The following is an 18,006-nucleotide window of genomic DNA, read 5'->3' on the forward strand; positions in this document are numbered from 1 at the left end:
ACAATAATCAAATATAATTTGATGGCTGTAATTTTTATAAATAAATACATCTACTTGTTAATTAGTAATGATCGCGAAGTGAACTAGATGATTATTAGATGTACTATAGAAAGTTTACTTCATGTTCGCAATATGCTCTATCTTCATTCAGCTCATGTCCCCCCCCCCCCCGGGGGAAAGTCATGATCAAATTGATTTGGCTGCATTTGAAAATTGTGTGATTCGGATTGAAAAGGAAGAAATTAAATCGTTGAAATAATTGAACATTAGTGCGATGAAAAAGTATAACATAAGTAATTGAAACTTTGAAAAATATGAAGAGTACAATTATTCACCTCTGAGCTTGCATGTGTAGTGTTTGACCAAGCAAACATTAATTGTACTTGCACCTCCATGTTTCTGAATTGATATTTATTACTTGCCCATAGATGCTCACTTATAGAGTATTATTTAGCTTATAGCTACCACTGCAGCTTGTGCTTATGGTGTCACTAAATTTAAAGGAAGCTAAGAGAGATGATGAAGACAAATTAAAGGAGGACAAATAGACAGTGAGGGAGGGATAGGTTTGTCATAGAGGACGTTGAAGATCATAGAGTGACACAGCATACTTTCCATCCAGTGGTGCCCGTCGGTCAAAATAGGCAATAATTTCTCCTGCTGCATAATTAATCAGTTGCCATTTTATTTACCAAGTTGCTGTACACAAGGCTGCTGAAAAAAGAGTGATGGAATCCTTTTTTTTAAATTTTTTTTTGTTAGTAACATAATAAAGGCGAAGCCATGCAATGGCGCATATATCCTGTTTTAAGCGTACATAAACCTCCTCGTACGTATGGATTTCCAAGGTACGATGATGTTTGACGTCCTTGTCCGTTCTCATTTTCACTTGCTTCAAAGCCTGTTTTCTTATGACAGTTACAATCTTTGCATCCATTTCCATCGACATTCACTTCTTTTTTAGGGGGAAAAAAACCTCCAAAGTTTCCTTTTTTTAAGTATAAAATCTAAAAAATAATGAGTTTTTTTTCCAGCTATAGTAAAAGTTTCACTTATTTGGGTAAAATATTTGAGATTAATATTATTTATAACTTATAAACAACAGAACTTCACCTCCATTTCTCAATATAAAATTTAATTATTGATTTGATTTTGATTTAAATATAAGACATATTTTTCATAATTATTAATTTTTTTATATTGCTCATATTGATATTCTCTTAACCATAATCAAATAAGAGAGAGATAAATGATATTAAGGAAAATGATTACAATATCATAGAAAAAACATGTCATGCTTTTTATAATTAACTACTTCTCTAGTCCTTAATATAGAACCCGATTGTTGAGTTAGTTTTTGTCCTAAATATAAGACCCATTTCTTATATTTATTAAATTTCTCTAAATTAATCTTATAGATACTCCCTCAACCATAATCAGATAGAAGAGGAAGATGGGGTATTAAGAAAGATGATTATGGTATTTTAGAAAAAACGTGTCACATTTCTTATAATTAGCTAACTTACCTAACTTTCTTAATCTAATCAAATTAATTAAAAGGGTCTTATATTAAGAACCGGATGAGTAATTTACATAACTTTCTTAATCTAATCAAATTAGTTAAATATATTTTATATTAAAAATAAAAGAGTAATATTTCTTCAATCAAATTATTGATTTGGGGAGATCACCGCATAACATACGGAGGCGGGCGGGAGGCGGGCGGAACAAGTGGGGACGCGCCTACGTCCATGAAAGCAGGAATTCAATTTAATAGAGCCTATTGCTTGTGTCAAATTTTTAAATAATTTCTTCAAACTAAATAATGATGACGGATCGAGTGTATAGAAGTATCTCTAGTATTTTTTCAGATCCCCAGCTATAAAATCCATTTTGTAGTACTACTTCCGGTTCTTAATACAAAAGCTAGTTAGTTGATTAATTCAAATAGATTAAAAAATCTAGTTAAGTTAATTATTTATAATAAATATATATTATTTTTCTTAAAATATTATGGCTAATTAAATCTATTGGTTAGAACTACTATTATTATAAGGACTATCTTGAAAAAAAAAAGAATAAATATGAGAGACAAAATGGATCAGAATTTTATAATTAGGACCAAAATAAAAGTCAAACAAATTATTATATTAAAGACCGGAGATAATATAATTTAATTATAAAATAATGTTGGATTACATTCGGAAAAATAAATTTCGAGACAAGGAAATCCGGGGAGAGAGCGTACTTAGGATTATAAAGGTCCGTAAGCCAAAGCTGAAAATAGCATTGGGATAAGAGGTTCGTGTGTGTGTGTGTGTAGACTTTAAAATAAGACAACTTGCCGCCCTTAACAATAAACGTCCCCATCTACTCTTGCGAATCCGTATTTGATATCTGAATATCTTTCGCCAGCTCCTCTCATCATCTCCCCCCCCCCCCTTTCACTGTCCTCCCTAATAACTGCCATCTGATCTATCCCAGTCAGAGGCTTATCCAATTCTCATTTGTTTCCGTATGCAGGTTACGTACCCCACCTTTTACGCGTTTAATTTCAAAATCATCATTATTATTTTGCGTTGAAGACAGACATTTGTATACGTGCACAACATACGTACATACATATGTATGTGTATACGTTTTCAAACAAAATATAATTATGCCGTAATACGTCGTTGATTGGAATTTTTGCTGCGGTTTAATAACAAACGCAATCTTCTGCTTCTTCCCACTCATGCCAAAACGCCGCAATCCTCAGTTTCTTTTTATTTTTCATAAATAACACATCACAGTTACGTTTGTTGTTTTATTTTCCTTGCACAATTGAGTTTCAGATATTCTACGTATAATTCTAACGACAACAATATTAAATTTGCATCGATTATTTTACGTCGATTTAATATGTGCGAAGTCCATGTTCGCGATTCTCACTAGAATCAAGATGTGAAAAAAAAATCATTAAAAAACATTATAATTTTCTCTTGTAAATGGTTGGGTTTTGAGATTTTTATAGACACATATTGAATAACATCGACGATTAAACAGTTAATGATCGAAGCATGACATCGGCAACGGATCCGTTGACAAGTCCGAGGCCGTAAGTTACATATGTTTGGAGCGTATGGAGAATTCTGAATGCTTCTAGGAACCGCAACATTCGTGCCCAGGTCCCATTTTCAAATTCTAGTCAAGCTTTGTATAACATCGGATCTTGCTTTCGTATGAAATTTAATTTTGTGGGTTCAGAGAAAAACAAAAAGATATTACTCCTCCGGTCCTAATTATAAGACCCAATTGACTTATTTGAGGAGATTAAGGAAGTAAATTAAGTTGGTTATTTATAATAAATAAGTGTTGTTATTCTAAAATATCCTTGCTAATTAAGTATATTGGCTAAAACTATCATTATTCGAAGGATTATCTTGGAAAAAAATGCAAAAATATAAGAGAGAAAATGGATTGGGTCTTATAATTAGGACCAAATAAAAAGTCAAATTGGGTCTTATAATAAGGACCGGAGGAGTATTAAATAATAATTATATTTTTATAATAGATATAATAGTAAACGTTATGTAATTTTTTAACACATATCAGAGGAGAACCTAACAAACTAACGAGATAAATATGAGCTCCGGTTTGGTTTTGACAACAATAAGGATTACATTTTATAGTGCTCCACGTTTATGCATGTGACCCGCCATAAAAATAATGCTCACTTTTTTGTGTATACATATCTCTTTAGTTTAGGTGAAGCCATTTAATTGGCCGTAGTTATTAAACAAACAAAAACGTCTTCTGCACCCATAATATGCAAACATAATTTTTATGAAGAGAAGTGGGAAATATCTACCGGTAGAAGAAGCCAAAGCATGGGTGACAAAATTTTGTTATTAAAAAAAAAAAAATGATATCCCCACGTCCCAGGTTGTTCCATGTTTGGCCAGTTTTAGGATGACAAATGTTGCCGTTCATTACATTGGCATTGGCATTTGGCATTATTTGGCATTAATTCATTCTTTGATTTAGATATCCCAGCGGAGAGTTAATTAACATTAAAGATATTATATGCGTACCTAACCGACCTAAGAACTTTTGCAATTAATTATAAAAATTCAAGGCTAAGTTGTGTGTAGGATTAGAACCAGTTTCAGTACTCATCATCTTGATTAGCACTCTAAACTTATTAGATCTGAACTACTTATATCTAATTTGAACAGTCTATATTTAAATTCTTTGATTAATTATTTTTAAATAAAAAATTATTTTTTTTGAAAGAATGATAGTTAAGACATTGTTCTTATTTTATATTCTATATATGTTAAAATAATTATTTTAAATAAATAAAAATAAAAAAGAAATTAAATCTAGACTATCTAAGTGAAATATAAACATTCCAGATCTGACGAGTTTAAAGTACTTATCAAAGTGATGAACACCAAAACTGATTTAGTCGCAAGTGTGGGTGTCATTGTGTGAGGCGTAAATAACATAAAGCAAACGTTTCGCTTTCAAGTTGAGAGGAACTTGCACTTGTTAGGCGCAATAAATTATTTTGGCTTCAATTGTCTTTTGGCACCTGCGTTTCATCAGTTCAGCGCAGAGGCTGATGTGTTCTTTCCAATTCATAAAGAACCAAGAAAGTGTCCTTTGTACGATGGAGATGGAGATGGATCGATGGACGTACGACGACGAGGGAATGAGAATATTTGCCTTACGTACGTGCTTTTGATTATGATCATTTCAAATTAAAGTAGGTACAAACCCAATTAATATATTTCAGTAATAATAACATTATCACGAGTTAATTTTGGTGATTTAATGTAAATACACGTCATTATCAAGTGATATGTACATGTATAATCCTTTGTTTCTTCCTAGCCCTTCTTATAATAAGTTATTTTGACGAATTTTTAATATGAATGTACTATTTTATTAATTATTTATTATAATTTAGATAGTTATTTAGTTTTTTTTCTTAGTACATGTAAAACATGTTAAAAATATCCTATAAATAAGACTAGAAGAGTGTGTGTGTATAGAGGAGCCACGGAAGAAAAATAGCACCAATAAACTTGTAACCTAACGACATATGTAAATTATTGCGTAGGTTAAGAGCTTAATTCCACCTGTTACTGTTTAATGTTTGATTCTTTAATTGAAAGAAAGAGAGTGATGGCTACCTACTGAAATGAAATGAGAAGATGAGAAAATTGTTGAAGACTTGTGTGTTTCCCAAAGTGCACACGACAAGACGAAGATCACTATCCTCCAGCGGGGGACCCATTATCACTCATTTTCATAAGATATTAATAAAATAATCACATGCAAATTCCCACTGATTGGCCATCGAATTGAGCAATCTGGCTTTACAGAGCGATGAAGGCGGAGGAAGAGCCCCACTGATTTCTATACATTTTGTCTTATTAAAATATGAAGATTAAACTCTATAAATTATGAACAAGTGGAATCCCCAGCCAATGGGAAAGCCACAACCAGAAACAGAATATCATATTTGAGATTTGGACACTATATTATATCCCTACCTTATGAACATTGCTTTTATTTGTTTGCTACAAAACCAGCAGTAATTTCACAACCAAACAAATTTTACATTTTTTTATTTTTATTATTAATGTTTTAACCGACACATTTTATTGTATAACTTTTATATATAAACATGACGTTTTGCTTAAATTATATATAGACACATATTAATTGATTATTAAGAAAGTCAATAATAATAAAAGCTGAGAACATTTTTTCTCCCTTTGTGCGCCGCGAATAATTGTGAAAAGAAATTAATATATATTATATATGGGGTGCTGTGAAAGATTCCAGATATTACGGTGCTCTTGCGGTCCCGTTTTGTGCAAGTGCTTAAATTTTCTAAGCTGTAGTGTAGGCTGGTAGGCGCTGCCGAAATAATCTGATAGGAAGCAACAAGGAAATTTCTGGCAACATTATCTTAATTTTGGTAACAAGCTCAAAATCATTATTATATGTTTCTTCTCGGACTAAATAACAGAATCTTCCTATGTCATCGCGCCCACATATAACATGTATTAGTATGTTTTACCCTTCTTTGATTCTAAATATAAGAACTAGTTGACTAATTTGAATAGATTAAAGAAATAAGTTAAATTAGTTATTTGTTATAAATAGGTATTGTATTTCTTAAAATATTTTTGCTAATCAAATGTATTGGCTAGAATTACCATTATTAGAATGATTCTCTTAGAAAAAAAATGAATAAATATAACAGACAAAATATATTGGAATCTTATATTTAAAATCAAAATAAAAATCAAACAAAGTCTTATATTAAGGACTGGAAGTAGTATTATCAGCCCGCTGGCTACACGTCATTGAATAATTCGTCTCGGCTCTAGAGCTACCAATCAGTAGGTCATCGATGAAGTTCCTTATACCGCAACGAACACGAACAAATTAATATTAATATAACAACACAAAAAATTACTCCATATGAGTGATAAGCAGTAGGACCCATATGCTACTTGAAAATATTTTATGACAAGCAATTCACAAGATTGAATATATACGCACATAGATATATATTCACGTCCACACAGATATATTTTTCCAAGAAAGATTAAAGTTGGCTGCTTTCAAAATAAAATGCATTTGAAGATTCTAGGAGACTACTTTATTGAGGTGAGAGTCGTCGAAATGACATTTATGCCAACAAATTCTGATATTTCAGATGGTATTAATTAAGACCACTGCATCTTAGCTTCATCGGTCCCATAATATATCAGTTTCTGGTGCTGTAAATCTGTTTTTATCATTTACTGTTTTTTGATCTGTATATACAACAACAGAACTGTCGTCTGAAAAAACATCACTAGGTGCCTGTGAGAACATAAAATTAAAACTGGAAAAAAAAAAGGGGGCATAAGGGAAAAAGATCTCAGAAAAAGTTTCACCAGCCGTTCAGACAAGGCTGGGGTCTAATCGGCTTTCTTCATTAATAGAAAATCTGTCAGCACTCAGAACCTATATATAATATCGAAAAGACTTAAGGGACCAGGGAGGAACATGATGATGATGATGATGATGTAAGATGATGAGTTCAGTGCTCCACAATCTTTGGGCCTCCGTACATGGCTCCAACTACTTGTAAACCCTCAGGTTTCCCCCTCTCTTGAAGCCACTCGTAAGCCTTCTCTTCCTCTTGTGCTACGGACATTCCTTCTACTGGAGTTTCAAAAGGAAATAATTAACACACGATAATTATGGCTCTGAGAATGTAACAAGACGGTGTCATGATCAGCGGCAAAATCTATACCTGAAAATCTGGAATAAGGGTAACTAAGGTAGTAAGTGCAAGGCCTCCTATGAGGATCAGAATATGGAGGGCCAAGAACATCGAGAACTGCACATGCTGTCACTGCGGTGAAGCAGTGCATGTTTCCTCCATCCGCCGGATAAAGGATAGAGGTGTTGCAAGGAGCAGTGAAATCTGCATCAACCTTCACTTTAGCCAACCGCACTTCTGAACTCTCGACTGCATAATTCAAATAGTCATACATGTTATTCTTTTCTCTAGTTCTTAGAGAAAGAGCCAGTTAAGGCGCTACTAAAGAGAGGGAAAGAAGAAAATAACACAGCTTCCATTTGCATTTTATGCTATATAATTTGTACAAACGCTTTGTTTGCAATGTTAAATAAATGTTTCTTTTGGTACAAAGCATTAAAAATGAGGGACAAGGACTATGATTGCGATTAAAAAAAAGTATTAAAAAAATCTTTGGTATAAGTAATTGTTTGTCACGTAAGATTAAGCAAATTACCTAAGGAAGTAGAATTGGGAAATACCACTTTCTCCTATGGTATTTCTCAATCCCACATACATGAGTTTGTCTAATACCATATAACAAGCAATCTCTCATGCTAAATACTCTTTTAATAGATTTTCTCAATTCTAATCCCAATCTTTATCTCTCATTTTCAATACTTCTTACCAAATGGTACAAAAATGGTAGACTACTTACTCTCCGTTGGTTTGAAGCTGGTAGGATTGTGCGGGGACAAGTCGGTCACCCAGTCATATGATTTGATGTGCATGGTCCCAAAGAGAAGTTTGCTGAAAACCGTCATTCCGGGGTGATCATGAAGAGGAATAACACCAGAAGGTGGCAAGCAAAATATTCCCATCTGCATTATTTTAGATTCATGTGGATATACAATTACGAATCAACAAAACACCATATGATTCCCAGTAACCATCAGATTAATTGGCACTTAGCAGTTGAAAATAACTTGCTTACCGAGAATTTTTCACATTCATAGATATGCAGGTATGTGATTTTTGGCATTCTTTGGGCACGGCTTGTCCCGAAATGTGGCATTTCAGGTGTCAGGCCAACATCTTCTGGTCTTATTCCATCTGCACAAAAAGAGGACGGCAGTCTAGCTAATGATATAGAGCTAGGGACTCAAACACAACAGACTAAATTTTTATTCTGTCAGACCAAATCAGGTTCTTAGCATTTGACAGCAAACTAAAACCTTCTGTAGATGTCATCTCTTTGTGACAAGAAGCTCACGGACAACCATTTATTATGTGACCGATCGATACTTGAACAACTTCTAATAATCACATACACACATGCAAGTTAAACACAAAAGCATGTATGTGGGAAACATAGTACATACACAAAGGAGAGAGCACAGCCCATCGCCCGAAGTTATGAACTGAAGTATTTTCAAGGTGAAAAATATTATATAATATATCAATTTTGACATTATCGGTATCGACATTTAAAAATATAAATTTTATAACAAGCTGCACTGTTTTCCCCCAAGTAAGGAATAATGCAGATTAGTTTTTGTTAATGGAAAATTCAGCTGAAATCACATGTAGTTGATCAGCAAGCCGGCAAAAATCGCAGCAAAAAAGTTCATTTTGATGTGATTTTCCCATAAAAAGAATGCAACCCCATATAGGAAATCTTGCTAGCCGACAAAACAAAGCACATTGTGGACAGTAATTTGGATACATAATTGAAGCACATACCTAAAATAGACCGCAGCTTCTCAATGTCTCGAGGGGGTGGAATAATCCCAGTCCCACCATAGGCAAACACTTCCTTGCATGTGTTGAATAGTTTCTGAACCGAAGACGTCTTCTTCTGACGTCGCCGGTTATTCTTCATTGATTTATTGTTGGTGTTCGTCTCTTCGGGTAATTCAGAAAAGTTTTTGTCTCTCCTATCAGCCAACCTCCTCTCAATTCCCATGCAATTCAAATTCAGCAGAAAAACCAAGCTTAATTAGCATACTACTGTACGTAATGCAGAATTACGATATGAAAATCGAAACAAGGAGACACTGTGAAATGCTTTTATAGCTAGACCTAATAAAAGAAGGGACCATAGAGAATTTGGTAACAGGAATAGTACTGGGTATTGCAGAAAACTGCGAAAAAGCGCAGCGAGAGACTCTACAACCCCAAATGCCCAATAATAGGGAGAGAGAAGAGGAAGTATATTGGGGCGAGGGGTAGAGTTTTCGATAGTGTTTTGCAGAGATGGAGGTTTAGAGGAAAAAGGAGTGAGATCAATGTGATAAAAAATGGCATTGAGTGGATGGTGAAAGAAAGAGAATGGAGAGAGACATATAAAAGAATAGTAGAAGGAGAAGGATTAGCAGAAAAAGAAAAACAGTTGGTCTTAGAAAGTGAAAACCAGGGGCCATGCTTGGAAATTCCGGTGGGCTATAGCGGATTTTTTTTTTTTGATAAAGATAGGATCAAAGAGTGGGAAAAAATGGATGGAGAAAACCCGCATGAAACTTAATTCTTGAATTGATATGCACGGTAATAAAATACAACTTATTCTTTGCTATGCCTATGTACACACACACACCTATGAACTCTTGACACATCATGTAACATAATATATGCGAGCTTAATTAAAATACTCTAACTCTCAATATTCCTAAACTTTAGTTCAGTTTTTACTCCTGACTTAGCAATAACAACATCTCGAAACACTGCTTTAATTTGAAGCTTTCTTCTTATCGACATTCCTAAAACTCATGTCACAATTTGTCTCTAACTGGAAGTTTGTTCCTCGGCTCCTTCAAAGGCAGAGAAGGGACAATTGCTTAGTCGAAATATCAGAAACGTAATTAGACACCAGAGGGAATATGACTCGGGATGTTTTTACTGGATATCGATTAGCAAAGTTAAAACACAAAACAATTTTCAGATTTAGTTAATATTTTAGTTAAATGTTAAAAATATTAACAACTCTTCAAAATTATCCTTAATTAAAATGAAGTTATATTTAAGCTAAGACTGATAGAGATAAATGCGTTTTCAAAAATGGGTTATAAAAAATGTTTCATTCATGAGGACTAATAGGTAGTGTTTGATAACTTAGTAGGCTGGAGGTGTATTGTTTTTTTTTTTTTTTTTAATATGAAACTAGCATGATATGATTTGCAAAATCATTTGTCTGGTTTTTATATGCCCATAGTATTTGATACAAATGAACAAACTGATATTGTAGCCATTAAATGGGGTTGAACTCAACAAACTAGCGGTTGATCCATGATATTTTAGTGGTTTCAAGTTTACATTTTGTTAGCCAGTGTAGTTTTATGGCTGATATCAAATTGATTCAACCCATTCAATACAATGGGTCGAACCACAGATTAAAAAAGTTAATTCACGACACATTTTATATATTAATTTAAAAGATTCAAACATGTTCCCACTTAATCTTGTTATGAAAACTAAAATTGTAAGCCCATGTTTTATATATAATATTTAAGATAAGTTGTGTTTTTTTAAATATAAACCCACAGTACAAACTATTCAAAGGAAATAGAGAATCAAAGCATATCAGGAATCAAAACATCTTTACACGTTACGTCTTAAGAGTGAGCTGTTAAAGATCCTAATGACAAGCGTCCTCGTGGACTCATGGTAAGTTTATTGCATGCTGTTACTGCAAAAATCAAGATGGATTGTATTGTTGATCACATAAATTGTGTGATCTATCTATATATTAAAAGAAGACTCATAAACATATATTTTACATAATATCTGAGAGAAGTTGTATTGTGTTTTGGAATACAAGCCCACAATGTAAAGTAAGTGTATAATCAAGGCATATCAGGAATCAAAACACCCTTACACGTTACGCTTTAAGAGTAGCTGTTAAAGATCCCAATGGCAAGTGTCCTCGTGAACTCATGGTAAGCTTAATGCATGTCGGTGTCACATCAAGATGGATGGAATTGTTGATTACATATAAATTGTATGAATTGTAAACTATTATGGTTTAATACAAATTTTTACATGTTACACTCTAAGGATGAGCTATTAACGTGGTACTTAATGTTGATGCCACAAAAATCAACATGAATTACTTATAAATTATATATTCTATACGAACTGGCACATCTAAAGAACCCATAAACTTATTTATTGTGTTTAGGAATACAAGAAAACTCTTGTAAAGAAAACGTATAATTAAGGTATATTAGGAATCAAGGCATTTTTATACGCTACGCTCTAAGGATGGACCATTAAAGATCCTAATATCTATATCCTCACAAATTTATGGGATTTAATGTCAGTGTCACAAAAATTAAGGTGATATGTATTGTTGTTTACTTATAAATTGTATATTATATACAAACTAGCCCGTTACTTAAAAGAAGACTCATTATGATAACTCACGAAGGAAAATACTGGAATAAATCTATTATTTTGTTTAACTCTATTTATTTCATTTATTTGATGAGACGATTTGTGTCAGTTAATATAAATAGTTATTTTTGTTTGATGCACGCTTTGAATCTGTAAGAGCCACTAATTTGAGGTGTTTAAAATTTGAAGTTAATTCGCAAAAAAGGTAATTTCAAAGAATATTTATTTTTGCCAGAATTTTAAAGAATAATTATTAATTATTAACTATAATGAATATATATGTGTGTAGCTGATATCATCTAATCACACAAGTCAGAATTTACTATTTAGCGTGAAATTATATAAGCAGTAAACTGCATTATTGTCTATATTCACTTAAAAATTTCATTAACATTTGTTCCACAATAAAACGTTTATTTTATTTAATTTGGATGATAAAGTAACTTTGGATTATAAGAAAGTAACTCTGGATATTAAAATTAAAATGATTTAATGATCAACAATTGGAGCTCAAAAGTATGCCCAAGCTAAGCCAGCAAGATTATTAAAGGATCGCGACAAAGCGCTTATGATCAAGTTCAAGTCATCAGCACGGAACATCGTCATGGAGACAACTAAAGTTGTACCTTCAGGATGCTTTGAGGGGCCTACGATATATTCTTTCAACGTTTACAAAAATTGTATAAGAATTAATTATCATAAAATATAAATAATCTAAACTAGTTATCATAGAATATAAACAGAAATTGTTGGGTGTTGCTGAGTGGAGATCAAATCATGGGAGTCAAGATATATATAAAGACGAGGATGAGGTACCTACAAAAAAGAAACAAAAAGAGACGAAGATAAGGCAATGGGGGTAGGTTTAGGGTTTGTCATTCGACAGTGACTAAACATAAAATGAGTAACTTTATATTCTTCAGCCTTTCTGCTGCGTTGGTTTTGATGGAAAGTTATCATTTCAACGCCCACAGAAGATAATTGCCAATTTGCCACCCCAAGTTGGTGAAATAATAGAATAAATATTCCGTGTGTGTCTATAATTAATGGGACTCATCATTTAACCGATTTATATATTATCTCTTGTCTTTAATATAAGAGTTAGTTGACTAATTTGAATAGATTAAGAAAATTAGTTAAATTAGTTAGTTATAATAAATAAATATTATCTTTCCTTAAATATTCTTGTTAATTAAATTTATTTGTTAAAACTATTATTATTACAAGGATTATCTTGAAAAAATTGAAAAATATAATAGATAAAATATATTAGCGTCTTATATTTAAAACCAAAATAAAAGTCAAATGAACTCTTATATTAAGGATCAGATGTGGTATTCTATTTCAACACATAGCTCATGCTGCGGGTGTCCAATTTTAAAAATATAACATATTACTCCTCCGGTCCTTAATATAGGACCCAATTATTGAGTTAGTTTGGGTCCTAAATATAAGATCTATTTCTCATATTTATTAATTTTCTCTAAATTACCCCTATAGATACTTCCTCAACCATAATCAAGTACAATAGGGAGATGAGGTATTAAGAAAGATAATTATGGTGTTTTAGGAAAAACGTGTCACATTTCTTATAATTAACTAACTTACCTAACTTTATTAATCTAATTAAATGAGTTAAATAGGTCTTATATTAAGGACCGGAGGAGTACAATGATAGTATATTCATATAGCTCCCAAGCTCGATGTGATCCATGTCCGTTTTCAGGAGACACAAAACGCTTCCTTATATGTAAATAGACCCCCATCCCAGAACTAATAACCGAATGTGCTTTCTGTATATATACAGCAGGAAAGTAAATAATTATATGCAAAATCAGAATTTCAAGTAAAGATGAATAACGTGCACTTGTTCAGATGCATGCAATAACATATATATTTGATACTGTTATCTTGCATTTGAAGCTTTTTTTAATCATATTACTAGATATATGAGCAATCAATTAATTCAGTTTAAGGTTCGTAATTGTTCCTTCTAGAACACGTGTAGCCTCTTGTACTCGAATTTGAGACCAAGCGGGACCTTGTACTGTCAGGCCAACTCTATATTGATGTAATAAAAGATATTGCTCATTCTTCAATTTATCTGCAAAACACAAGCGCACACATGCTTGCTTCCTGTCTCTTCGTCTGTGCTTAACTTCTCTCTCATTCACCTTGACAATTATGACCTCCGAGATCGTTCGATCCAAACTCGCCAGCACATTCTGTAATAAAAATGAATTACAGCACAAAATTAATTTTAAATGTTTTTTATTACACCACATCAAATTAAGGAGTTGGGATCTCATCAAACACTACTTACTACCCACATGGAGCACATTCCATGCTCATCACAATGATGAGCATAGCGTGCTAATCAGAATTTGGACTATCCAGATTGATTTTAAATGATTTAGATTAAATTTAATTTTTTTATATATTTTAATCAATATTTTGTTTTAATAGATACCTAGAATTAAAAATGAATATAATATCATAACTAATACCTCTTTAAAATAATAAATTTATCATTACAAAAATAATATATTAAAAATTTTAAATCTAAACCATCCATATTATATTTCGGATGGTTTATATTGCATTACAGTAATAGACACATGGTGCTCATTGTCGTGATAAGTACCGAATGAAGACCCCTGTTCACACCATGCTTCATTGCCATTAGAATTTCCCGGGTCTGGGTAAGATTTTTTATGCGTCCGCGTCACATATGATTGCTTTAAGACTCAAATACAAAAAAAAGGAGCTCCATTTCAATAATATGATGAATTATATTTTTTATTGAATATTATAAATTATATGAAGGCTGGGCCTTCATGAGATCTGTCATTATTTATTAATTAATTGGTGCGTTATTTATGTAGTTTATCAAAAGAAACCAGAAGATAAGGCATTGCATATGAAGTTGGCCTTAACAGGTGATGAAGGGAGAGTGGCCCGCCTTTGGTGTTATGTAATAGGGTTAATTACTTAATTAATTTTTAATTCAAAACACGTCAAGTGGCATATCCAAACCAAATAAATAACAACCAAATAAATTAAATAATGTTTCGGATTTGACATTATAGATATCATCTGAATAATTACACAGGATATCGATCAGTACTACTTTTTTTTTTCTTTTTTGAAATCAGGTATTGATGAGTCTTTTTCTTTTATTAAAAATGATTAACTGAATGACGTCCTTTTTATTTTGAAAAAAAAGGAAGTAATGTAATGACAAATCAAAAATTTTTTACGTACTAATTATCAGATAGGAGCGTTAACGACTCGGACTATATCGTGAAGGATTATAAAATTATGGAAAACATCAGAAAATAAATTAGGTACAAGACATATACAAACACAATCCATAATTCCTTAAAAATTCCCGAAGATCGTGAATAATGGCGGAACGTTCAAAATAATTATCTATTAATTCGTCGGAGCGAATCACACTGGATATTCGATGGTCCTCGCAAACAAACCTGTTTTCAAAGATTCCAAGTGTACGGCTATCTCGCTTCGGATCTTTTTTCACACTAATTTGTTCTTAAAACATCGATATCAAGTTGGTGGACCCCTCTCGATATGGTTCTATTTCATTGCGGGGGTCAAAGAAAATTTCCCATAATATCTTAAATTTTGGCGCCACATGCATACTCATCAGAGTAATTATCGTCATCGATCTACTTCTTGGAGATCATGTAATCCGACAAATCCTCACACATGCATTTTATATTATACGAATAGCTCACCATCACAACCCCTTAATTAGATGACATGTGTTATAGTTAATTAAAGATACCAGATTTGAATAAAAAAACAATGCTTTTAAAATATACTACCTCCGGTCCTAATTATAAGACCCAGTTGACTTATTTGAGGAGATTAAGGAAGTAAGTTAAGTTAGTTATTTGTAATAAATAAGTGTTGTCATTCCTAAAATATCCTTGCTAATTAAGTATATTGGCTAGAACTATCATTATTAGAAGGATTATCTTGGAAAAAAATACATAAATATGGGAGAGAAAATAGATTGGGGTCTTATAATTAGGACCAAACAAAAAGTCAAATAGGGTCTTATAATAAAGACCGGAGGTAGTACATGTTATATAATGAAATGCATGCATTAGAAGTGCTTATAGCATGATTCGGAGACAACGTAGGTGACTGTTTGGAATTATCATTAGACGTCCCAAAAGCACTTATTTATTTAGTTAGAAAAAAAAAATCAAACACTTACCTTGCATTTTATAAATTACTATTAAAAGATTACTTTTGAAGAATCTTACTATTATCTCCTGTCTTAATTATAAGAGTTAGCTGACTAATTTGGAAAGATTAAAAAAAGAAGTTAAGTTAGTTATTTGTAATAAATAAGTGCTATCTTTCTTAAAATATCTTTGCTAATCAAGTGTGTTGGTTTGAATTACTATTGTTAGAAGGACTATCTTGAAAAAATGCATAAATATGAGAGAGAAAATAGATTGATATCTTATATTTAGGATCAAAATAAAAGTGAAATAAGGTCTTATATTAAGGATTGGAGGTAGTATCATTCTAAACAAGCACTACATCATATTAGTGATGGATTGTGATTATTGTTTTACGGGGACGCCAACAGATATTATCTTATATAAGTAATTACGTAAGAATAATCGGTGATTATCTTATTAGAGCTAAATAACAGGGGACCACGTATGGCTTTTGGCCCCATTTGATTATGCTAATTAACCTCTAGTTGAACTGGGTTAGCTAATATTACCTCTGATCCTTGATATAAGATCTTGTTTGACTTTTATTTTGGTCCTAAATATAAGACCCCAATCCACTTTGTCTCTTATATTTATACATTTTTTTTTCATAGTAGTGATTCTAACAATAGTAGTTCTAACTAATACACTTGATTAGCAATAATATTTTAGGAAAGACAACACTTATTTAGAACAAATAATTAACTCAATTTACTTTTTTAATTTCTTTAAATTAGTTAACTGGTTTTTATAATTAGGACCAGAGATAGTAATTAGTAAGACTTCAAAACTATTGGACGTGGGAGATTGAATTTTGAGTACTTTCAGCAATGTGCCTGGGGGGATTCTGATGGACCACTTCACCAAAGTGAGAGTCTTTGACTTCTCGTCACAACATTTCAGCCAGTCGACTTTGCTTCTGGGCTGTGAATCACGGACTTTCCACGTCCCAATCATCTTTTTGGAAACGGTGTCTCCCAATTTTCCAACATATTTTACCAAATTACTACTGTGATTGTCCGATCATTCTATTAATTTAAAACATTAACCTCCTGTTTAGCGGATAAGGGAAAAAATAGGGAGAAAAAAAGTGATCAAAGAGAGGAGAAAAAGGGAGGGAGTGATTCTCTCTTTTTGCCCTTGGTTCAACAAGCCCAAAAAAAAAAAAAAAGAAGAAAGACAATTGATCGATTTCACATGGGCAACAAAATTATTACGTATTTTTAGAATTTTTTTTATATATAATAAAACTTATCATCCCACCATATTACTTATTCTATAATATATTCCTAAATGAAATTAAAATATAATTTAATCTTAATATGAACTTATAATTATTTCATCCAATTTTATATTTGTATTGTTAAAATTATTCTGTATTGTACTACCTCCGGTTGTTAATATAAGACCCTGTTTGACTTTTATTTTGGTCCTAAATATAAGACCCCCAATCCACTTTATCTCTCATATTTATACATTTTTTTTCTAAAGTAACTCTTCTAACAATGATAGTTCTAATCAATACACTTGATTAGTAAGGATATTTTAGGAAAGACAACACCTATTTATGACAAATAATTAACTTAACTTACTTTTTTAATCTCCTTAAATTAATCAATTGGCTCTTATAATTAGGACCGGAGGTAGTATAACAAATTGGAGACCATTCAATGCACAAGACAAGATCCATTTTGTTTATTCTTTTGACATAAAAAGAAGATTCTTCTTGTTCATGAAATATTTTAGATTTTTGAGACATTTCTCTTGCGAAGGTAAAAGGCAAGCCCATTGCGGCCCATTGTTCCCAACCAATACCCATTCTTGCCATTCATGGGCCTGTAGCGTGGTATGGGCTTAAAGTCCTTGGCCTTTTTGAATGCAAGAGAGGGTTGTTTGCGCAATATCTCCTCTGTCTGTCTCTGGAGCGTTAGATAGTAGAACCAGACATCCCCCACCCCCCAAAAAAAAAGAAAAAAGGAAGGGAAACTTCATTTGTCATTTTTTTAGCCGTAAAAAAAAATGAAACTGATCATGTACTGTGGATAGATCTAATATATTTCGTGATTG

General features: G+C 32.3%; 1 protein-coding gene across 1 annotated transcript; it reads right to left on the reverse strand.

Moving 5' to 3' along the window:
* Positions 1 to 6,783: 6,783 nt before the first annotated feature.
* LOC114736801 (plant cysteine oxidase 2-like) lies at positions 6,784 to 9,579 on the reverse strand. The gene is made up of 5 exons (XM_028924672.1): positions 9,038 to 9,579; positions 8,289 to 8,407; positions 8,013 to 8,175; positions 7,307 to 7,525; positions 6,784 to 7,215 (listed from the first exon to the last, which is right to left on the reverse strand). Exons 1-5 carry the CDS (start codon positions 9,258 to 9,260, stop codon positions 7,091 to 7,093), a joined length of 849 nt encoding a protein of 282 aa, XP_028780505.1. The 5' UTR covers positions 9,261 to 9,579; the 3' UTR covers positions 6,784 to 7,090.
* Between the last annotated feature and the right edge of the window lie 8,427 nt (positions 9,580 to 18,006).

Source organism: Neltuma alba, unplaced genomic scaffold, assembly GCF_004799145.2.
Source record: "Neltuma alba isolate B1F8T4 unplaced genomic scaffold, ASM479914v2 tig00013372_pilon, whole genome shotgun sequence".
Classification (NCBI taxonomy): Eukaryota; Viridiplantae; Streptophyta; class Magnoliopsida; order Fabales; family Fabaceae; genus Neltuma; species Neltuma alba.